Here is a 24954-nt window from a genome sequence, read left to right on the forward strand (position 1 = left end):
ATTGTTCCCAGAAACCATTTCCTCGCAACTCTGGGATTAAGGGCTTCAATTTCTTGCTGGCTCTTGGGTGCAGGTCATCCTCAGCTACTCTATGTTGCCCACATATTTTGTTTACTTATAAATCTATAGTTTTATTGAGACAAAAGTGACAATGTGATATGAAGTTTACATTTAAACAAAGTTTTCATAAAAAACTAGCACTTGTCTGAAAAGATTTTATAATGGAGTTCTAGATGCTGGTCTAGATGATATGAAATACTGATGGGTATCATGATTCAAGATAGCATTTTTGGTATTTGTCAATTCCTAAGATTAAAAAAATTCTTTTTGTTCTGTGTTTTAAGGTGATCACTGCCCTAGTATGAAAGCTTAACCTTTTCCTGAGACCAGGAGTTTTGAAATCATTCAACTCTTGAAATGATTCAATGAACTTGTGTTGTCGCTAACTGAATCCTGCCACCAATGGTTTCAGAATTCAAAGTTCAAAAAACAGAGAAGCTCGAAGAATTTTTCACCCTAAGAATATGTGCCCTCGTCTTCAGCTATTCTCATTCCCCCCTGAACCACCCTCTTTCCCTCCCTAAGTACCTCAGCCAGTTGATATTTAAAACTTTCTAATTGGAAAAGAAAGGGTCTTCTTGTCAATTAGAAGAATTAGCACCTCTAAGAACAATCTGCCTATGCATACACTCCAGCGAAAGACTCTCTCCTCAACCAGTTTTCATCCCAAAATGGCAGGCAACTTTGGGACCTTATTAACTGGCTTAAACCTTTGCTGGCAACAGCTTTAAGCTCAGGCAGAGAACACCTAGGCTTTTAAGTTTCAGGCATTCACAGCTTTTAGACAACCTCTCACAGTACCACAACAATCTCGTATTTACTGGAAAAACACACACTGTTGCTTGAAGTCTCCTTGGTACCCTTCCTTGTGTTACATCTTTCCTTTTTATTTTATTCTACTTCAGATTATCCCACAGTAGAACAAAGAATCCATTTATACTGACCTTACTTTGTTCCCATCCAATCTGTTTCTTAGAATGCAGATTTTTTAGCTTGATTTAATTATGCTTAGATTTCTAAATATTCTTTTTTTTATTTTTAAGATTTTATTCATTTATTTGACAGAGACAGAGATAGCGAGAGTAGGAACACCAGCAGGGGGAGTGGGAAAGGGAGAGGGAGAAGCAGGATTCCCGCTGAGCAGGGAACCCAATGCAGGGCTCGATCTCAGGACCCTGGGATCATGACCTGAACCAAAGGCAGACGCTTAACCCACTGAGCCACCCATATGCCCCAGGTTTCTAAATATTCTAATATGAAAAGTTATCTGTGCAATAATAAAGGCATTAGGTAAGAAAAGATCTTTTGTTCCAACTTTGTTTCATGGATATCATTTTCAGGAATCTACCCTCTTTGATGAACCCCTTGTAATCTGACCCCTGTCCAGCCTCCTCTACTGATGGCTGAGCCCTATGAAGGGAGGGACTATAGAGCAAAGTAATGTTTTCATAGGGGGCCCTTAAAAAAGTGCCAAATAGTGGGGACTATCCAAATAATTAACTGGAAAGTAAGAGACTTGAGATAAACCAGGGAGCGCTTGTGACACTAGGGCTCAGGCATAACCCCAAATCCAGAGTGAGAAGTGAGAAACTCTCACGGATGTTGGGCCAACACACGCACTGGCAGGAGGCACAGAGGACCATGAGAATTAGGTCCCAACTCTGCATTTCTGGGATGAAAAATTTGATGATGCCCACATTTTTCTCCTAGGAAGAGTGGCTAACCTGTCAGAGAAATTGGCTCTACCTAGAAAGTATTTTTAATGCTCCCGATATTCAGAGGCAGCTGCCTGCCGAGGCTAAGATGTTCCTGCAAGTGGATAAGTCGTGGAAAGAAATCATGAGGAAGGTGAACCGGCTGCCTAACGCTCTTCGAGCAGCCACTCAACCAGGTATAAAACAAAATTTTAAAAAACAAATAAAAAGAGTTTACAACCATCTATAAGATTCTGGCAATATGGGGGTACACTCAATCCTTGTTGATTCTCGTCAGCATTGATGACCAAGAACAGTTGTAGCACATCCAACACTCTTGCTGAAAAATGTGAACTGAGCACTGTTGTTGCTGTTGTTGTTAACTATTATCACTGTTATTATTACTCGTCAGCTTAGTTCATAGTTTTGGCACCCAAGAATCTGATTATTTCTGCTCCTTTTATAATTTGGGGATTCTGCCACAGAGTATCAGTGAGGCCTGCGTGTCACAATTTGACTACAAGATACATATTCACATTCAGTTGACCCATTCTGCTAAAGCTCTCAGACTTATAACCATAAAAATGTCCCCATCTGATTTTTCATTAATTCATGAAAAACATTTGAAAATATTACCACAAGTTATGATTCTAATCTCAGGATTGAAACGTGTTTTAATAAGTGCTATTTCTAGGGATAGGGAATCAAAGCATTGGTGCGTGCACGTCCATGGTTATTCAACTTTATCAAAGCCTCAGCAAGCTTGCTTGTTGTTCTGCAACATAGAACTTTTTCTGGTGAATAGCTCCAGACAGCTTTCCTGTTAAGCAGAGGCAGGCTGCTGGGGTATGCCCAAAGACTCTTACATAAAAATAAACAGAAAGGAAAAACTATACAGTGTGATGGAACTGAAAACTTTTAAACTTTGGGGCTCTGAAGGTCACCCGCATTCTTTGGCTCCTAGCCACCTTCCACCCAGCAATTGCATCAGTCCAGCTCTGCTTCTGTCCTAACACCACCTTCTCTGCCTCTTACCCTCCCGCCTCCCTCCTAGAAGGACCCCTCTGATTACACTGTGCCCACTAGATGATCCAAGATAGTCTCCCCATCCCATGATCACTGGTCACATTTCCCAACTTCCTTTTTCCATATACACTGACATTTTCTCAGGTTCTGGGGAATAGAACGTGGACATCTCTGATCACCCTTTCTTCTGCCTACCACATGCATAATCAAACCTTTTGGTGCAAAAATATTACTGTGGGTGATTACAGAGTGCTGCCACAGTCTCCACTGGACTTGTTACATAGCTTTTGAAATTAAAACAATATATATGATTCCAAAATCCATCTGGTCCTATGGATTTCAGATAAAGAAGTGTGGACCTATCTATGTCATTTCAGTGATGATAAAGCTATGAAAGAAAATTCAGCAGGATAAGGAGCTAGAGAATAGCTGGGCACTGCTATGTGTGTGTGTGTGTGTGAGAGAGAGAGAGAGAGAGAGAGAGATGGAGAGCTCTTTTGACACAGTTGAGTGGCATTTGAGCAGAAAGCAGCAGGAAAGGGGGAGTAAGACACATGTGCAAATCTGAGGGAGGGTGTGAAAGGCAAGTTGAAGCCCCAAAGTGAGAATGCACTTAGCGTGCACAACGGTCTGTGCTTGGGTTTGGCTTTGGTTCGTGCACCAAAAAAGTGGGGTATGCCAGCTAAAAATTGTTGCAGGTTGAATACTTGTTCATCTGTGGTAAATATTAAAATTAATATTAGATAATGTTATTAAAAGTAACAGTTAATATTGTTAGCCAACCTCCCACAATTTGTTTTTTCGACCATTTCTTATCAAATAAAGGCAAAGCTTTAAAGAATGTTAATGTCATATTTTACTTCCACTTAAAATGGTATTTTCTATTTATTTTAACATAATTTTACCATTACCTTTTCCCACCCAATAAACAGGACTTCTGGAGACTTTTCAAAATAATAATGCATTACTTGACCAAATTCAAAAGTGTCTAGAGGCATATTTAGAATCAAAAAGAGTCATCTTTCCAAGGTAAGTTTATAAAGCAACCTATGATATTTTTAGTAGTGAAAACTATCCATTAATTTAAAAGGGTATACTTAAAAAGAAACCATAACCTCAAAACATCAGGGAACCAGAACAAGAAACAAGAAAGATATGATAGTTGGCCGATCAGTCCAGCTGATATCTTGATTGGGGAGTGTAAGGCTCAAGAATAGAGGTCAAGTATTTGGTGGAGGATTAAGTGGGTGAGTACCCAAGGTACCGGAGAGATTCTTTGTCTCAGCATTGTTTCATTGTTGGGTGCACATGTGTGTGTCTGCCTGTGTGTGTGTCCATAGATGTGCATGCGAAAGTCAGAGGACATTTTTGCCTGAGCAGGTTTCTTTGGATTAATCAGTAACCTAAGAGTGTCACTGGAGAAGTTGTCTAAGAGATCTTTTCACAAAGTCCAAATGAAATTTTTTTTTCATCTTTTTATTCCAAAAACATACCAAATGTTACGCTAAGTGCTGAAGATACAAAGAAGAAAAGGCTGGATTCCTGCCCTAATGGGGCTCGTGGTTAACAGGTGGATAATCATGTAAATAAACCATTATAATATAGTTTTTTTAATACCAGGGTAAACTACGTGATGATAGCCAAAGCTCCCAACTTCAATCATTAGGGCATACTGTACTATAAGACAGGGGACACTGGCAAAATGGTTCATCTTCCCTGGTATTTTCCTGTTAGTTGTTAAGGAAATGGCCATTAAAGCCCGTCCTTGGACAAGCACAGTGGCAGCCAGGGGTAGGTGCTTATCTGGGTTACTTGGTTGAGAGGGGTTGTTATTGGGGACCAGGACTGGGTACGTGTGTACATGAGAAATCCAAGATCTGGAAGATTTAGTTGAGTTTTAACAGAAGTGATCAGGCTTTAAGAATACACACAAATCTTACTAAAATATCAATTCAGGCAACATGGAGAAAGATGAAAGAGTTTGAGGTTTGGAATGTGCCTTTTGTCTGTTTTTCACTCTTAAAACAGTGGTTCCCAGCTTGAGTCCCCCAAAGCCAGCTCCCTACCTTTGGGCGAGCTACCCAAAGGTAGCTACACTACCTTTGATACTTAAAGAAAGCTGGAAACAAATTTACCTGTGATAATATTGACCACCGAAAAGCATCCGCTTTTATTTGTTCTTTTGCTTAGAACTGCATGAACTAGTTCTGCTATATGTGTTCTGTCAGGAGGCTCTATGTGGTGTTGATATACCCTGTAGGCTTTCATGAAGACATACTGTGAGCTGCAGACCGAGGTAGCTCCTGGTAGCAAGATGAACACAGTACTGTTCCTGCTCTCACAGGGCTCATTGTCCAGTCTTTATAGTTGTCTGTTTCATTAGTTGAAAGAGAGGCATGGGCACAAATTAATTACTACTGGATGGTAAAGAAGCAGGACTGATAGAGTCCAACCAAAAGCATCTTTATTTCTAACTAATAACCACCTTTGCATTCCCTGCCAGGGACTGGTTTCTTCCTGCCCCTGGACAAAATCTTAAGCAGACCTCATGAATTTTCTGGTCCTTCTCAAATAATAATAATAATAATAATAATAATAATAATAATAAAAAACCTCTTGTCACCTCAACCCAATAAATGATCTCTAATAATAAAACTCTGAACTTTTTTCAAAGTGAAAACTTCCCCCTTCTCTGCCCAAGCCTGTTGCAGGTCTAAAAGCTTTAGTGATAATGAGGATATGTGGGGACCAACCCGCCCCTCTCCCTATTAGGTTTCTGAGGTCTCCAGGTTTGGGGCAAGGAGAAGAGAGGCAAGGCAGCAGAGCAGCCTGACCTACCTGACCCCCTCTCTTCCACGTGGGGCCTGCCGTGGGCTCTTTGCCATCCATTCCCTTCTAAACCAAGGGGTCTCTCATAGGCAGCCTCCTCCACTCTAGAGGTGAACTGTCTTCTCTGACCAGGCCCTTATTCCTCTCCCTCATCCCTGGGCATCCAGGTACGCCCCCTCTCCAGTTCTCTTCCTGTGGTGTCTTTGTGCCTCCAAATGGCCCTGGTGGGCAAGATCTAAGAAGATGCCACGCAGGATCACACCAGCATGGCCCACATGTGGATATTCACAGAACCAAATAAAGCTCCTATAACCACCCATCCATCTACCCAACACATTAGGTATTAAAAGCAGGTACATGTAAGGTACTAAGGCTAGGTTCTAGGGAAAACAAATACTATATCTTCACTCTAGAACAAATCAGGGTCATAGAAAGAGCTGGCATTTTTTTTATAATTTTTTGAGAAGTATCTATCTTTTGTGTGTCAGGCACTAATTCTAGATGTCTGAGATGCAGCCACTCTAGTCTCCATAACGGCTGTGGAGACACCTGGTCTTCCCGGAAACCCAGGACCAGAAGGTTGGAAGTTCAGGAAATCGGTGACTGGGAAAGAGATATGGCTAAGGGATTTATCTTTCATGTCGACACTTTCAAGTTATATTTTAAGTATTTTCTTTAATCCAGATTTTACTTCTTGTCAAATGATGAGCTTCTGGAGATTCTGGCCCAGACACGAAATCCTCAAGCTGTGCAGCCACACTTAAGGAAATGCTTTGACTCCATTTCAAAGCTTGAATTTGCTGTCATGCCTCCTACTGAAGGAAAAATTCCTGGTGTGGAAGGAGAGCCAGAAAAGATTTACACTAATGATATTTTAGCGATGCTGTCACCAGAAGGAGAACGGGTAAGGTGCTTTTTGTTTATGCTTTGGAAAGGGAAAGCGTTGTTGCCATTCCAGGGTAGAGGGTAGAAGTGTACTTCTTGTCACTCTAAATGTTCATCATGGGCTACCGCGTCATACTCTGCGGCCTCAGCAGTTTCAAAGATAACGAAGATGAGATGTTTGCCCGCAAAGGGGTCTAGTGGAGCTACAGTCAAACAAACGATTGAAAAGTACCACAGTAAGTGCGATAACAGAGGTTTGTTCTTGGGAACAGAGTGGAGGTAACTGGAGCCCAGCCTTATTCAGCTCTCCACGAGAGGCAGAAGAGTGAGCTGGGTAAGAGTGCTGGGTCTACTGCTGGCCACCTGGAACCAGGTCCCATCCTTTAACCTCATCTATAAAATGAGGAATAGTAACAGTACCTGATTAATGAGATGCTGAGGATTTTCAAATAGTATTTGAAATGTGTGTGTGTGTGTGTATAAAACATATAATTCTATGTAGATTACTCAGAACTGTACCCAGCAGGTGCTATGAAAGTGTTAGTTGTCACTGTTGGCAGTGGTGTATCCAGGACACTGCACAATGCCTGGCGTGCAGTAAACACTGAGGGAGTGAATGTATTAGCAAACTGCAGAGAACCACAGGACTTCACAGAGAGAAATCTCTCTCTCCCTCTCTCTCTCTATCCCCTCACCTACCTACCTCTCTCTCTCTCTCTCTCTCTCACACACACACACACACACACACACACACAGAAGCAGCCAAAGAACATGGAGCAGAGACATGGATCTAACTGGATTTCAGTCCAGTTAGAGCAGGAAATGTATCCACAAGAGTGGCAGGAACCTATAAACATTTCACTTGTCCTGAACTGACTCTCTTGCAAAAGATTTTACTCATCACAAATGCAGAAGAAGAGAAAGGGGAGGACCACAGCTAGGATCCAGGGAAAACATGAAAGTTAAAGGGAAGGTGGAAGATCTAAGAGACCCAGACAAGCAAGGCAGTCAGGTCACTGGAAGTCTAAGAAATAAGTATGTGTAGGACTGAAAAATATCATTTGGACTTGACAACTGAAAGAACATTGGTAACCTTAATGACCTTACCAGGTTTAGAGGAATAGTTGAGGCCAAAAATCAAATGGCAGTAAGTAGGAAAAGAAAGTAAGGGAATTCGTGTAGTCAGTGTAGTCACATATACTCCTTTTTTCAGGGATTTGGCTCCAAAGGGAAGCATTTAAAAAAAAAAAAAAAAAGGAGTAGAGATGTAGAGTGGGATATCAATAGAACGTTCTAGTATTTGTGGTTAAGCTTCAGTGTGTCAGGGGTCTGTTATAGAAGTACAGAAGATGTATGGCTGGAAAGTGCCACACTGAACATGTTATTATTGCTCTGACTCTTCTCTAGGTTAGCTTGGGAAAAGGCCTGAAAGCCCGGGGCAACGTGGAGGAATGGCTTGGTAAAGTGGAGGAAGCCATGTTTACGTCTCTGCGTCGCCTGTGCAAATCTGCCATGGCTGACTATCAGAGGAAACCAAGGACAGCCTGGGTGATTGCTGGCCACCCTTCTCAAGTAACACACTCCTTAAATTTCCACCTCTGAGTGCATTTCTGGTGAAATGCATCACACACTTAAGAACAGTGTTTCCATGCAGGTGATCCTGACCATTTCTCAAATCATGTGGTGCCGTGATTTGACTGAGTGTCTGGGAAGAAAAGGTGTTAATCACATAGAAGCCCTGGAGGAGTTTGAGAAAGTAAACTTCGAGGTGAGATGTTTAACAGGATGGCATCGAACATGATGCTGTGCAAGGTGATCTCAGTACGTTTTTTTGATGTGGCTGATGCAAGTCACGTATTTCAGAAATTTTAATACTCTGACCTGACTTACAAAGCTTTGGGGTTCTTATAAAAACCATTTATGTTCAGGTTTTCTTAGGAACACTACCTTGATATTTGTATGATATTTATAAGAATACTTATAAAAATAGGAGGAAAAGACCATTTACAGAGGAAATCTCAGGATTATAATGGTTTGCAACATTTAAGGAGACTTTGTATTTAGTAGGTCTTGGATATCTCTCACAGAAGATTATTCAATCCAGGAAAACCCCAGGATTTGTGCCATTCCTATTCTTAGGCTCAAGTGTGCTTTTCTACTATTCTAGAGAATCCTCAGACAGCTAACAATAAAACAATAAATAACTAAATCCAGTACCATTCTACAAGGATTTTTAAGCTATAGTTCGGGAATGTCATTTTACAACTATGCCTAATCTTTAACTCCAAATTTAATTCTACTTGCAAGTAAGTTTGCATTTTTTTAAAATTACCTTTGAAACAGAAAAGGGAAGAAACAAGTTTCTTGAGATGAAAGAACCTATCTCTTGAGGACCTCTTGGAATTTCATGTCGTGGGGCGCCTGGTGGCTCAGTTGGTTAAGTGGCTGCCTTTGGCTCAGGTCATGATCTTAGGGTTCTGGGACCGAGCCCTGCACTGGGCTCACTGTTCAGTGGGGAGCCTGCTTATCCCTCTCCCTCTGCCTCTGCCCCGAACTTGTGCTCACTCTCTCTCAAATAAATAAATTTTTAAAAAATTTTAAAAAGAAAAAGATTGAACCGTTTAGGTGAAAATTGGGAGCACAATCTGCCCCAAAATGTTCTCATTGAACCAATTATTGGCTTATTTAAAATGTTTAGGTTTTCTGATTATCAGAGGAAAAACTACCCCTGAAAATGAGGAGTACTTCCTTAATCATATTTAATTTTTAGGGAGGACAATCTCCTCTAGAAACATTGTCTTGGCAAATGTCTATTCCAAATTTAATAGAAAAAAATGGTAAAAAATTTATATATGTAAGCTGATTATTAAAAACTGATTATGACAATTTTTCTTTTGATTTGTAGAGATTAAATGCCCTGGCAGTGATAGTTCGAGGTAGTCTTCCAAAATTGCACAGAAACATCATAACTGCCTTAATTACAATTGATGTACATGCAAGAGACATAGTCACTGAACTTGTTCAAGCGAAGGTAACTTTTATTTAAGCAAAATCATATATTTCTTCCTGAAATTAGTACATCTAATATACCTATCATTGTTATCACATAGGTAGAGGAGATCGATTCCTTTGACTGGCAGAGACAACTGCGCTATTATTGGGATGTAGATCTGGATAATTGCGTGGCTAGGATGGCACTCTCCCAGTACACATATGGCTACGAGTATTTGGGTGCATGCCCAAGATTAGTTATTACTCCTCTCACGGTAAGTTAGTGATGACAGGTTAATCGTGACACACATGCTCTCTTAAAATAGTCTTGGAAAGGGGCGCCTGGATGACTCAGTTGGTTAAGCATCTGCCTTCAGTTTAGATCATGATTCCCAGGGGCCTGGCATTGAGCCCCAAGTCGGGGGAGTCCCTGCTCAGCAGGGGAGTCTGCTTCTCCCTATCTCTTGGCCCCTGCTCATTCTCTCTGTCTCTCTCTCTAATGAATAAGTAAAGTCTTTAAAAACAAATAGTCTTGAAAAGTTCCATCCAAAACAAAACAAAAAAACTTCCCTCCAACCTTAATTCTTCAAAGGATCTGCCTTGAGTACATCTTTGTGAAGCAGAGATGTGCATCATTGATCATGTGCCTGAATCTTTGAGTAAATCTCAAGTGCTGTAAAATCTTTCATAGAAAATAATGACCCTTCTCCCATAGAAAGGAAGGGACCTATAAATTGAGTCGGTTCCCTTCAACAATGACAGTTTCTACATTTCTTCAGGATCGCTGCTACCTTTGCCTTATGGGAGCTTTGCAGCTCGACCTGGGAGGCGCGCCAGCTGGTCCCGCTGGCACTGGGAAAACAGAGACGACCAAAGACCTAGCTAAAGCTCTTGCCATCCAGTGTGTGGTCTTCAACTGCTCCGATGGTTTGGACTACAAGGTATAGGTCCAGCATCTGAACACTACCATGAAGTGCCGTATGGGCTTACTCACTTGCGACATGGCCAGACTAGGGGTAATGGCAAGCAAGGGGGGAAACGAATAGGACAAGGGATGGTCAGAGTGGGATAAAGAGAACATGGGAGAGGAGTCAACACAAGGTGAGTTGAATGGTCCAGGTAGGAATCAAGGCCATTGAGGGATCTGCTAAATGGTGGCAAAATTAAAAATCTTTTCATGTCACTAAGTAGAAAAAAGTGAAATGAGATACAAGATATAATAGCAGGGACATCTAAGAACAAGGAATAAGCTTACAGGAAGAGATGAGCAACTCAGAGAGATGTCTATTGAAAATGAAATATGTAGAAGGTGAGAATTCATGGTAAGATTTTTTAGTACAGTAGTTCTCAAAGTTTTTGGTCACAGGACCCCTATGCCGTATTCCCCTTTCAGGTTTTCTCAACACAAAGTAACACTTTATGAAGTCTCGCAATTAGGAAATCTGTTTAGCTTTATTTAATTAAGCAAATCTGGAATATATTTGACCGTGGGTGCCTTTTGGCCACTAACACATAGAGCTGATAGTCTCATTTTTCTGAAAGTTACATAAATGCTTGTGTAATGTCTACATTTAGAATACAATCATTTAAATTGTCCAGGTAAACTATAATTCGTTCATTTTTATGGAGTAAATCATACTTATTGTTCAGAAGCATCTTGGCAAGTCAGTGTTTCATAGGACATGTTCTTTAAAAACCCTGCTCCTTTTTTCAAAATTTAGGGGGAAAAAAAGAGTTACTGGGGATGTCTTTTTATTAATAAACAAAAAACTGTGGGAGTGCAACACAGGCAGGAAGTAGTTTGTTTATTTAAGATTTTTATTAATTTATTTGACAGAGAGAGAGAGAAAGAGATCACAAGTAGGCAGAGAGGCAGGCAGAGAGGCGGGGGGCGGGGGGGGAAGAAGGCTCCCTGCTGAGCAGGGAGCCTGATGCAGGGCTCGATCCCAGGACCAAAGGCAGAAGCTCAACCCACTGAGCCACCCAGACGCCCGGCTGGAAGTAGTTTTACAGGAGCAGAACAAAAGAGGAATGAGAGACTAGAAAATCTTGGGAGGGGATAATCAGGAAAGGTGACCCCTCTCCCTTCAGAGCAGGTGGCATAGGAAAGAGTGTGGGAAACTGCTGTCGGCAATCTAGGGGAGAATTCATGCTTCCTAACACCTTACTTTTGTGCTCCCACTACTATTAAGTGACCTCATTATCTCAGCAGAGAGATGTCAAGTTTTATGATAGTGATTTTTTTTTTGGGCCATAATAATTTTTGGTTGTTTTCAATCTTTTCAACTCAAAATTTGAATTTATACCTCCGAATCCATCTTTTAATGATTAGGTAGTCATCACTTAGGCTCAGTCATTCCTGGGAGCTGTGCACTCCCCAAGGCTCGAGTGTGTGCTGTGTGACACTTAAAGCCACAGGATGCATATACATGATTAATTTATCTTCGACTCTAGAGTAGGAGTCAGCAAACTTTCTAGAAAAGGCCAAGTGGTAAATATTTTAAGCTTGCAACTTGTCATTCTTTCTGCTTTTCTGGCGTGAAAGCAGCCACGTACTGTATGTAAATGTAATATATCATGAACGAACATGGCTGTGTTCCACTAAAATTTCATCCACACAACAGGTGTCAAGCCAGAGATAGCTGAGGTCTGTAGTTTGATGATCCCTAAAGTATATATTATATTCAATGATAATCAATTATATTCAATGATAAGAAATTTAAATATTTATTCTTATTTATACTCTACCTTGTTCATAAGGATCTATTACACTAGCCCTTTAAGATTAAAGAAATATTGGGGCACCTGGGTGACTCAGTTTGTTAGGTGTCGGACTCATGGTTTCAGCTCAGGTCATGATCTCAGGGTCATGAGGCTGAGCCCAATATCAGGCCCTGCACTTAGCCCAAAGTCTGCTTGGGATTCTCTCTCCCTCTCCCTCTGCCCCTCCTGCTCTCTCTCTCTCTAAAATAAATAAATGCAATCTTAAAAAAATAATTAAATTGAATTAAAGAAATATCTACATGTGGAAATATTCAAACTGTATAGGAAGATCCAAAGTTAAAAATAACAGATTCACATCACCCAGTTCTACTCTCCAGAGACCAGGTTTCTGATTGTATTTGTTTGTTCATTTTTACTTCTTGTAACTGCTATTATCTATAAGAATTTGTGTCTATTACAGTATCTGTATTATCTGTCAACTTATGAAATCATGATTTTATTAGATATAACCTTCCAACTTTCTGTTCCAACTTCACTTTCTGATTTTCATTAGTTTATATAATTTTGTCTTACCATGTCAAGGTTTATGAAGTTGCACTATTCTAGAACTATAATTATGCCTTCTTTGCTTTGTCTGAGGGTTGAATATAAAAATGTAAACCCGTTATATAGTACTTACAGTATCAAGGTTGATTCATAATGGAATTTAATGGAATAATCAAGCTCATGGAGACGGATTAATGCATACATCATGAGCACTGCCATTCACAGGAACACATTTCAAGACAGATACCATATGATTTCACTCATATGTGGGATTTAAGAAACAAAACAAATGAGCAAAGGGCAGGGGGGAAGAGAGGCAAACCAAGAAATGGACTCTTAACTGTAGAGAACAAACTGATGGTTACCAGAGGGGACATGGGTAGGGTGATGGGTGAAATAGGTGATGGGGTTGAAAGAGGGCATTTGTTGTGATGAGGACAGTGTGATGGATGGGATTGTTGAATCACTAAATTGTACACCTGACACTAATACTACACTGTCTGTTAACTAACTGGAATTTAAATAAAAACTTAAAAAAAAAAAAGAACACATTCCAAGCATCAGGATTAACAGGCCGTATTTCAATTTCTTTTCAGCTTTCTTCTTCCAAAGCAGTGTTTTTCCAGCTTTACTGTGCTTGTGAATCACCTGAAGATCTCATAGTGCTCATTCTGATTCTGGAGGTCTAGGGGAAGGCCTGAAATTTTGCATTTCTCAAATCCCCTGGGTGATGTCAGCTCTCACCGGTTCTCTTCAAAAAGCCAAATTCTAGGGTAGTGTTTCTCAAAAGTCTTAACTCTGGACCACCGGCATTATCATCACATGGAAACTTGTGAGAAATGCAAATTATCAGGCCCCACAGCAGACCTACAAAGGAAGAAAAGTCTGGACCTCTTACATAAAGGCACTAACTTCTAACATAGCCCAGTATTCACATAAAACTAAGCATAAACCTAACGTAAACGTAAAACACAAAGTTGAATGACAGTATTTTGATTTCAGATGATGGGGCGCTTCTTCAGTGGTCTGGCACAGTCAGGGGCCTGGTGCTGCTTTGATGAATTTAATCGAATTGACATAGAAGTTTTGTCGGTCATTGCACAGCAACTTATTACCATTAGGAATGCCAAGGCTGCAAAGGTAAGGTATGAGGCAATTGTCCATGGAAGTAGCATTTCTTAGGTCTGTAAATAGCTGACAGCATGTTCCATTTTAGGAAGAACAATGCTAACTTTAACATGTCTACCCATGTTTCCAGTGTAATTGGTGAGGACTGCAGCAATAAGACACAGCTGATTGAATTAATTCCTCATCCAAGTAACACAGAAACAACTATATGTCAGATGCTTTGTGGGGACCTAGAGATACGGAGATGGTGAAACTCAGTCTCTCCCCTCAGGAACTCTGTTCTTCCCACCCCCAACACACACCTGCATGCATGCATATGCACATGCATCCACTCACACCCTGTCCCTGTCCCCTCCACTTCCAGTTTTCCTCTTCACCCTTCTTGTTCTTGCCTTTGACATTTACTTCTCTGTTAGGTTTCTCCCCTGCACCTCTTACGGACTCCACTGCCTTCATCATGGCCCCAGGCTCAGCCTAGTGCAGGCAGAAAAATGAAAGAGGAGCCCTGCGTAATCCAAGGCTCTCAGCCTATACAAACCACAACAGGCTTGCCAGTTGTTTAGTATTTAAATACTTGTTGCCCTGAGTCCCTAGAGGGTCCCTCACCACTACCTTGTCCCCTTCCTAAAGAGCACCGGTTCTTTGCTAGATCCAGCCATGAGGGTTCATCCTGGTGTAGCAGGGGGCGCTCTGGACCCAGCTGTAGCTCTAGGGTTGGAGGCCATTCTCACTGGAAGGTGCTCTGATAAAGAGTTGCTAAATGTTTTGATTTTCACCTCTGCAAAAAAGCAAATTATAGAACAAGTAAAAAGAAAGCAGAAATTGGACTTTAATGATGTCACTAAATTGTACAAGGCATTGTACTTTTCGTTTATTTCATTTTCACACCACACCTACATGAAGTAGAAGGCATTTTCCCAAGATTACAGATGAAAGGGATTCAAAGAAATTAAAATATTTCTGGGGACACCACAAACCAAGATAACTAAATCTATGTGACCCTAAAGTCTGAGCTCCTTCAACTACACACTCTCCTGCCTCCCACATCCTCAGAGGAGGCCTGTTTTAAATGCAGGGACCTCCAGATACAGCATAACTCATAAGTTACTATTACCTTGCTGAGCATTTAGCTGAGAGCAGAGCATGGGGAGTAAGAGAGAAGGACCAACAAGAATGGAGGCAGGACAGAAGCACGGCCAACTGTAGGGCGCTAATGTGAGATAACAGGAAGGGAGGAAGACATCTGAGATGGGTGGAGTGGAATCGATCCCTGGAATAGAAGAATAGCACAGTAGCTATTTAATGGCTGCGGGCCTGGTCTCCATTGTACTGCCCAGCATTTTCTCCTCCCAGCTACGACACATCTCCTAGTCTTCCCTGTATTCTTTGTGTTTGCTAATAATGCCTTCCTCCCATGGCCCAGTTAGAAACCTGGCATTCATCTTGGATTCCCACCCGCCCCCCATTGCCATCAACCTGAGAATCTAAGCCATCATCAAGTCCATTTAATTTTATCTGCTAGATGCCTCTCATGACTGATGGTAACTCCATAAATCTGGATCTTGTCACTTGTTCAATAATAATTCCTTACTTGTTCCCCCTCTATAGTTTGTCCAGCCTCCCCACTGCTACCTTTGATCCTATCACTCTTCCCAGCATTGTTCTCTGCTTCCCCCCACCCACAGGACAAAAATCTAAATTCCTTAGCCCAGCAGGTAAGACTCTTCTTGATGCTCAGGCCTCGGCCTAGCTACACTTTCCTCTTGGAACTTCACCCTTTAGTAAAGTAAGTATCTGGTCATTTCCTGAACATGTATGGCTCCCTTTGACAAGATGGCTCCCCCTGCTTGTCCACATCAAATGCCCTTCTTCATTCTTCAGGCCAAGCCAGCTTCCCCGCTCCTCCTACGCTTGATCTTAGCCAAAAGGGCAAGCCCCGCTCCTCCTGTGGGCTTTGCACACACCTCCAGTGGGCATCTGTTGTAGTGCTCAGCCCCAGGTTCCATATCTGACTCCACACTGTAGGCCTGGGAGCTTCTTGGGGGCCCCCCCCGTGTGAGTCTTCCTCAGCTCCCCACCTCTACACCTAACCCTGTACCTCATCTGCAGCAGATGCTTGGCAGGTGTTTGCCCTTGAATGAGAGTGGAGGAGGGGTGCCCGCCCCAACAGTGGGGCCTCTCACACTCAAGGACTTCAATCCCCTTAGAATTTCCTGGGAAGAAAGTAGGGGTGGAGAAGGTTTCAGGGCCATTACATCTAACTTGAATTGAGGAGTCTCAGGAAAAGAGGTTGAGGCCTAAAATATTATAGGACTGGGCCAGAAAGGAAGAGACAATTTGGGCAAAGCAGGGGCAGAGAAGCAAAAAGTAGGAACTACTGAGCCCAGCAGAGATTGGGGGTTGGTAGTACGGAATCAAGAGAGAAACTTTCTCGGTTGTCCAACAACAGGATTCACTGGGCTGATAGTCTTTGCTTGAATGTTCCATATACAAGTTTTATACTCAAGTTGTGCTTATGTGAAAGAATTTCCGAATATCTAGAGAAGTGTTAACTTGTATTTTCTCTTTCTTTCAAACAGCTGTCTAGATTCATGTTTGAAGGGCGGGAAATCAAGTTGGTCATGACTTGTGCAGCCTTTATCACAATGAATCCTGGATACGCAGGCAGAACCGAATTGCCAGATAATTTGAAAGCCCTGTTTAGACCCTTTGCAATGATGGTTCCAAATTATGCTTTGATTGCAGAGGTGAGCTTCACATTATAAAGCAGAAAAAATTTAAGGGTGTTTTACTTACTATTTGATTCTATTGAAGTAGGAAGTTTCCTTTAAGACTGCACCCTGGCAAAAATTACACATTACTCTTCAGTGTGGATGTGACTGTTATCACACAGAATGCTTTGGTATTTTGCATGTGTGTGTGTGTAACTGCTACATCCCCAGTGCCCAGAATGGTATCTGGAATATAGTAGGCCCCTAAATCTGAAATAAATCAACGAATTTAATTGTCTACATCATTTCATATCCTGATTCTGAGGCCAGCTGCAGTGATTTGAGTAGGTAGTGGATTGAAGAAAGGTTCCACACTCACCTCCAAGGTCATCATCCAATTTATTTAACCAAGAATGCAGAAATTTGTCAGAAGCCAAGTAGCCTCCTAGGGCAGAGGAAGGCAGCAAATCTGTGTAGCTTCCCTTGATACTCAGGAGGCCTAAAGGGAGCACCCAGCTATCACTGATTCTGTCCACAAGGTGGTGTTCGTGTCCGATCAGAGAAACTCAAGTCTTGCCTTTGTACACAGGCCTTACAACACCATTCAGCCTCCGAGATGTGAACATTTTCAAGCAGGGGGCTCTACTGTTCTTGAACCCAATGTCACTAAGGCCACATCTTCATCTATAGAAAGGAAACAGAATCACTGCTCAAGCATACCTGTGTAATATCCCACCTTTCACCTTGTTGTAATACAGAAAACCCTTTTCCTTTCAATCTTCAGATTTCTTTGTTAAATGATATAACAACTCGGAGAGGTATAATGCCTAACATAGATTTTGCATACATTGGTATTATGCTTAATATTGCTGTCAATACAATATAAGAAGCATTGCATTGTACTTTCCCCTTCCAGGTAATTCTATATTCGGAAGGATTTGAATCCAGTAAAATATTAGCAAGAAAAATGACACAGATGTATAAGCTTTGCAGTGAACAGCTCTCTCAGCAGGATCACTACGACTTTGGCATGAGAGCGGTGAAGTCTGTACTGGTCATGGCCGGGTAAGAAGCCAAACGGGTCAAGAGTGAAATTCTAAACCATCTAAGTAAAGCAAATGGCTAATTCACACACAGCTCTTGAAGCAAGATAGAAGGTGACTCGAAAATGTGAGCTGCCACTGCCATCATTTTACCTTGATACTCCCAGGCCACAGCCAAACGGGGCCACTCTCCTCATGGGTAGTCCCAGTTGGCCCTATACTGCACCGGAGTCTCTCAACCAGGCTTTGACTAGCTTTCATTTCCCCTGAGCTCAATATATACGTTGAGGGTTGTTTTTTGTTTTTTGTTTTTAATTTTATTTTTTCAGTGTTCCAAGATTCATTGTGTATGCACCACACCCAGTGCTCCATGCAATAGTGCCCTCCTTAATACCCACCACCAGGCTCACCCATTCCCTCACCCCTCTCCCCTCTAAAACTCTCAGTTTGTCTCTCAGAGTCCACAGTCTCTCATGGTTTGTCTCCCCCTCCAATTTCCCCCAATTCACTTTTCCTTTCCTTCTCCTAATGTCCTCCATGTTATTCCTTATGCTCCACAAGTAAGTGAAACCATATGATAATTGACTTTCTCTGCTTGACTTATTTCACTTGAGTTTTAGCTACAAAAGCCTTTACCACTGTGAGATAGGATGACTAGACTTAAAAGGCACCGTTTGTTATGCACATACAGTAAGTTAAGTCATACCATCACCTGAGAAAGCCTGAAGCCTTGAGAGAAACTTCAGTTTCCTCATTGTGCCCTCAGTACAGGCTTCTGTCCTAGGCTCTGCCTCTGCCTTTCCGGTATGGTCCAACCCTAGCCGCTTTGTAATTTCTAGTAAACCAGCTTTCTAGTTTTCTTCTTTTTAAGCCCCAACTTCTCCCTTTATAACCTCTTGAAACCTCTACCTCTGAGGGGTTCTTCATCCAGAGTCTCTGAGGAATCTACCTTCTCTCTAGTCCTTCTTTTTAGGCCATAACTTACTGGTTTGGGCTCCACACATCCAGGGCCCCTTCTCCAGGCCCCTGGGCTCTGCACAAATTTCCCTGCCCTACTCTGTTCTTTCTTTCAACCTCCCAGATACAGCATTTTTCCCGTTTATAGGATTGCCATGTAAAGACCAGGGACACTGAGGGGTTCAGATATACTTGCACTTCAGGAACACAACCATAGGCCAGCGGGCAGGACAGACACAGGAGCAGTCATCTAGGACACAGTGCATGGGGACAGCCATAACAGGGTCATGCCCAGGGTTTGCTGATGAGGGCCACAGAGGAACTTTCTGGAGGAGAGAATAACTGGGCTGGGTTTTGAAGGAGAATTAAGAGGTGTCAAAAGAGCAAAGCAGGACTTTCTGGGCTGAGAGAAAAGAAAGTCACAGCGATGCGAATCATCATGGTTTATTCGGGAAGCTGTAAATTCAGGTTGAATAAAGTCTGGATTGATGCAGGGAGGTTGAAAAAATACCTCTGTCATTCTCAAAGCCTGTAGCCAGTCCCTGATCTGTCCTGTGATCTGATGGAGATGGACAGTGGGCATGTAAGGAAAAATGATTCTCTCCTTTAGCAGGAATCCACAGGGGGTGCCTTCCACAGCTTTTTGCAAGTAGACTCCCTAACCTACAGGTTTGGAAAATCATGCTCAGAAGTACCGGGTTCTTGCAACATCATCTGAATCATCCCTTTAAATTTAGGTCTTTAAAAAGGGAGAATCCAGACCTAAGTGAAGACGTGGTATTGATAAGAGCTTTACGAGACTCCAACTTGCCAAAATTCCTAACAGATGATGCTATTCTGTTCAGGTAAGTTTCTAGATGTTACAGAATAAGGCATAGCTGCTGGGTAGAAGTAAAGGATAGTCTTCTCTTCAGTTATGTCTGTCTCTAACAAGATAATAACATCCTCATCTTTTCTGGAGATACTTATTACAGTTTTAAAAATACTAGTTTAACAAACTGAGGGTTGCTGGGGGTTGGGGAGTAGGGAGAGGGTGGCTGGGTAATGGACATTGGGGAGGGTATATGCAATGGCGAGTGCTGTGAAATGTTTAAGCCTGACGATTCACAGACCTGTATCCCTGGGGCAAATAATACATTATATATTAATAAAAATAATTAAAAATACCACCACTACCAACAGTATAATTACCTAAAACAGAAAAAAAATACTAGCATAAAATAAAGATCCTAAAGCTTAAGCACCAGTCATTTCTTTTTTTCACAGTATTGGTCATTAGGCTGTGTGTTATACGAATTAGCATTTGGTTACAAGTTCCTGATCTAAGAGAAATTCCTGACCCCAAAAAACCAGGTTTGGGGCTTAATATAAATGTGAGGGCTTTTATCTATTCCTACTTTTACTATTAAGTTTTATGTTTATCCAAGTCATCTATGTATGTAGTTGTAAAAAGTATAATAAATTAGTCTCATGAGAAACAGTAGCTCCATGCCCTTCACCAACTCCCACTTCCTAAAGGCAATCATTTTTCAATTCTTTAATTTGTTTGTTTTGTTATTTCCCTCCATAGTTTTAAGTACGGTATTTATGCTATTTCTCGATTTTTCAGTTTTAGATATGCTCTATAGAGTAAACGGGGGATAAGGGAATGCACGTGGACCTCTCACCCCGCCCTGCAGTTACGTTGCCATCTAACTGGAGCTAAATGTCCAGGGTTCCCATAATTTATTACAGCTGTATAAATAGTATCCACAGCTGAGCTACATTTCCCTTGTTTTTATTATCCTTTCCCTATATCTGTTAATTTTCTTAGTTTTTATTTTTTAATTCTGTACCTACTTTCCTATAAATTTATCAGTAATTTATTTCCAAATTCTCTCAGAGTATGTGTAAATCTCCTTTAAAAAAAAAAAAAGACCCTCAATTATATAAAACATTCTACCCAATTTGTCTCCTTAGAGCCCTCTGTCCTCCTGCTCTAATCTGCACTGCTTGCCCATTATCTTGGTGCACATTTTTCATCCTGGGATGTCCATTTATGACTATGCTGGAGTTCCCTTTGTTCTTGTCCTCTGTCAGATCTTCTGAGTAGACACATGTCTACTCCCTTTTGGCAGAACACAATGATGAAAATTCCTATACATTTGTCTTTACACACCTGTGATACCTCTATAAATGAGATTCTAGTAAATTTCCTAGGTTTTATAAAGTCTGGATATTTTTAATTTAGATAGATTCTATTAGGATATTGTCCAAAGATATACATTTATAGAAATGATTTTATGATAATACCTATTTCCTTTTGAATGTTTTAGAGAGTGACCAGAAGTCATACACTATTTTAATATGCATTTCTTTAATTATTAGTGCCATTAAGCATTATTTCTTGGGCTCATTAGTCATTTATATTTATTATTTTTAGAGCATATTTCTATTGTGCTCTTTTTCTTATTGATTTGTAGGAAATCATAAACTTTATCTGGTATAAAAATTGGAAATACTTTTCTAAAGCCTTTTATCTCACACTTGTTTGTTTTTATTTTTTCACTTTATCAACTTTTTAAATAACAGTTGTAGATTTCTTGTCTTCATTAGAAAGAACTTCTTGGATGGGCTAGATGGGTGATAAGTATTAAAAAAGGCAGTTGTTTTGATGAGTACTGGTGTTGTATGTAAGTGATGAATCACTGAATTCTACTCCAGAAACCCATATTGCATTGTATGTTAACTAACTAAAATTTATTTTCAGAAGACTTTTGTTTATTTATTTTAGAGAGAGAGAGAACATGAGCATGGGGAGGGGCAGAGGGAGAAGCAGACGCCCCACTGAGCAGACCTGATGTGGGGCTCAATCCCAGGACCCTGGGATCATAACCTGAGCTGAACGCAGACACTTAACCAGCTGAGTCACCCAGACACCCCTAATTAGCTAAAATTTAAATCTAAAAAAAATTTTTAAGTAAATAAATAAAATAAAAAGACCTTCTTAACCACAGTGTTGCAAAATATATGTTATATTTTCATCCAGTATTTTTGTCATTTTATACTAAAGTCTTTATTATATCTCAAATGTATTTGTGTATATAGTGTGAGGTAGGGATTTAGCTTCTTTTTTTACCCATAGAAACATCCCATATTGTCTGCTTCTTACAGAAACAGTTAATTTTTCCTTTATTCCTTTTTTTAAAACCTACTATTAGTTTCTATTTCTGTTTCCATCTTATTTTTCTGAATATCCATATAGTAATAAGCATGCATAAATGCTTTTGGAAAAAATTGGGATATAAATATAATTTTTAAAATAAACTGATAAATTCATCACTTTCTGTATATTTGATACTATGCCATGTACTGTGGACAATACAAACAACATAAGAGATATTCCTTACCTCAAAAACTTCCCAATATACTTAAGACCATTTGTCTACTGTACAAGAAACAAAAAAAATCATAAACAATTCAGAGAAATGTTAGATTCTGGTATAACACAGAGGTCAGACTAGTACTGTGCATGTTCAGAAGAAAAGATTAAGGGGAAAAGTAAGACTCATTGTAATCAATGATTGTAACAAATATTGGGAAATATCAATGATCAATGATTTTATTTTTGTTTTTTCAGTGGAATCATATCTGATCTTTTTCCTGGAGTCCAAATTCCAGAACATGATTATGGTATATTGCAGTCAACAATTATAGATGTCATGAATAGACAGAATCTTCAGCCTGAGGCATGTATGGTTAAAAAAGTGATACAGTTCTATGAAACTATGCTGGTAAGACATGGTGTGATGCTAGTTGGGCCAACAGGAGGTGGCAAGACCACGGTTTACAAAATACTAGCAGAAACTTTAGGGAATTTGCGAAAACTTGGTATAGACAATCCCTTTTACCAACCAGTTAAAACATATGTTCTTAATCCTAAATCAATTACAATGGGTGAATTATATGGTGAAGTTAATAATGTAACCTTCGAGTGGAAAGATGGTCTGATGGCACTAAGTGTCCGAGCAGCTGTGAATGACACTTCAGAAGACCATAAATGGATCATCAGTGATGGGCCCGTGGATGCTCTTTGGATTGAAAATATGAATACAGTGTTGGATGATAACAAGATGCTTTGTCTGGCTAACAGTGAGAGGATCAAACTTACACCTCAAATCCACATGCTTTTTGAGGTAAATACATATGTCTTACTGTGGTGTGAAATCATTCATTAGATTGGCATGCTATCATCAATTTTTTTTTGCTGATAAATCATTTACTATCTGTAAGGCCTACCATGGTGTTTTGTTTACATACTAAATTATTTACATCCTTATCAAATTGTCCTTTCATAGTAGAGTGTGTATCCTGAGAACCAAAGACTCTCAAATATTCCTGTTTCTCTATAAACAGGAAATACAATAAATTCTATCTTCCTCAGCACTTGTTTCCTTTCTTTCAGAGATAGTTAATAAATATATTGATGATGTTACATGATTTGAAATGCTTTCCAAGTTTAAAAAAATTCTATTAAAAATTTTTTTTTAATTAAAAAACGTTATATTTACTATGAATAAATTATCTCTCTGTCGTATGAATATTTGGTGAAGGGATTGGAAAAGGATTGTGGACCTAATTGTGTGGTATTCTGGAAGATACCACCCCTGCTGTACCCATTCATCAAACATGGATTGAATGCCTACCATGTGCTAGGCATTCAGCTAGGTATCAGATATAAGAATGAAAAAGTGAAGAAGACAAAAATGAAGAGGATAATGCCAAATCCTTATGGGAAGGATTTGGCATTATCCTCTTAAGGGCTTTTTTTTCACCTTATGCCTCACTTACCTTTCTTCCTCCATTTTTGATTACTTAAGGCTGTCTGTCTCCCTTTCCTACAAAGCCTTTCAGTGTTAAGTTTAAACATGTGATCCATTAGCATCGAAGGTGAAGAATTAAGAAGTAGTATTAGCTATTTTTTGTTCAACTTCCTTCAATTGCAGGTGCAAGATCTAAGGGTTGCCTCTCCTGCAACAGTCAGTCGATGTGGAATGGTGTTTGTGGATCCTGAAGAACTGAAATGGATGCCTTATGTTAAAACATGGATGAAGAGCATTTCTAAAAAAGTAAGTACAACCAGATACACCACAACATATCCATCTGTCAGGATGGAGGCCCTTGCGTGCCCAAACTGCAGTAAGTTAAGAGACCTCATTGTGCTTCATGGAGGGAAATTCCAATACTGAACCTACTGCCTGTCCCTAAGAATTCTTAAGAACCTCCAGAAATGTTTATATCCTCCCCAGATCTGTCCTCATTATCTGTTACCTCAGCCTGCCCCGCTGCCTCGCCGCTCTGATTCCTGCCCACTCTGCCTGGCTTCTCCCCAGATTGGTTCCTCTGCCTGCAAACACAAATGTTTCCTTAAGTCCCCTAGTCACAGCTAGAACAGTCTGGGCCATTAAAAAAGACTTTGCAGACGGCTTGGGATAATGAGAGGGAATCACAATGAAGAAAAAAACATTTTAATCCAGGCACTGTCATTGTTTTTAGACTGTAAGAGCCACTAACATCTCTGAGAGAAAAGAAAACGAGTTTCCCTCCCACCCAATCTTAGGTTTCTGACCCAAGATGTCTTCTAATCTCAGAGGAGACATTCCAAATTATTATATGGGACTACTCAGGTCTATATCACCTTCTGTACCCTTTCCATTCTAAAATAGGAGTTCTCTTTGCCTTAGCTTAACAAGGGATCTTTTGAAGTGTTGTGCCCCCATCCCAGCCCCCATTCCAGAGAGCCATCTTCTTTCTGCCTCTCCCCCTGCAAAGATGAAACAGAAAACTACTGTTTTTTTCATTCTTAGGCATCAACATTGGAACAATAATATGTTCTAATTTCAGAGCACATTATAAAAGAAAATAAGCCTCAGAATTGAGAACTCATCATGACTATAAGATTTTAAACCTTCACAAATTTACTTTTCTTTTAAATCAATAGGCTACATTACTTGCGGCACTTTTAGGTTTATAGAAAAGTTTAATGGAAAGTACAGAGCATTATCATATACTCCTTGCCCTCCAAACGTAGTTTTTCCTACTAACTGTTGGGTCCCCAATGTTGGGTCCCCCGATAATGGGTCTGTGATTAAAGGAGTGAGACTGATATAAAGCAAAGGTCAAGCAAAGCTTTATTTCGCACCAAGCATCAAGAATCAAACAGACCGTCAAACAGACTGGTCAGGGCCGCCCCTTACAGAGAGGACGACGCTTCTCTGTTTCACAGACTAGCTTTTATAGAGCAAAGGCCATGTGGTTGGGCCTGGCCATGCACAGGTGGCCAATGAAGTTGTAACACACAGAGAAAGCTGCATAGTCATG

General features: G+C 40.5%; 1 protein-coding gene across 1 annotated transcript in view; it reads left to right on the plus strand.

The window, feature by feature from the left end:
- DNAH6 (dynein axonemal heavy chain 6) overlaps positions 1 to 24954 on the plus strand; it is a gene marked incomplete at its 5' end in the record, with an annotated part of 237936 nt that overhangs the window by 73126 nt on the left and 139856 nt on the right. Inside the window, 14 exons of the mRNA XM_080813644.1 lie at positions 1771 to 1951; positions 3713 to 3809; positions 6294 to 6513; positions 7902 to 8066; positions 8149 to 8262; positions 9400 to 9525; positions 9605 to 9760; positions 10265 to 10426; positions 13758 to 13895; positions 16463 to 16630; positions 17511 to 17659; positions 19332 to 19439; positions 22214 to 22769; positions 23580 to 23702. Coding sequence (XP_080669770.1) covers positions 1771 to 1951; positions 3713 to 3809; positions 6294 to 6513; positions 7902 to 8066; positions 8149 to 8262; positions 9400 to 9525; positions 9605 to 9760; positions 10265 to 10426; positions 13758 to 13895; positions 16463 to 16630; positions 17511 to 17659; positions 19332 to 19439; positions 22214 to 22769; positions 23580 to 23702 — 2463 coding nt within the window. The remainder of the gene's footprint in view (positions 1 to 1770; positions 1952 to 3712; positions 3810 to 6293; positions 6514 to 7901; positions 8067 to 8148; positions 8263 to 9399; positions 9526 to 9604; positions 9761 to 10264; positions 10427 to 13757; positions 13896 to 16462; positions 16631 to 17510; positions 17660 to 19331; positions 19440 to 22213; positions 22770 to 23579; positions 23703 to 24954) is intronic.

Source organism: Martes martes, assembly GCF_963455335.1.
Source record: "Martes martes genome assembly, chromosome: 9".
Taxonomy (NCBI): domain Eukaryota; kingdom Metazoa; phylum Chordata; class Mammalia; order Carnivora; family Mustelidae; genus Martes; species Martes martes.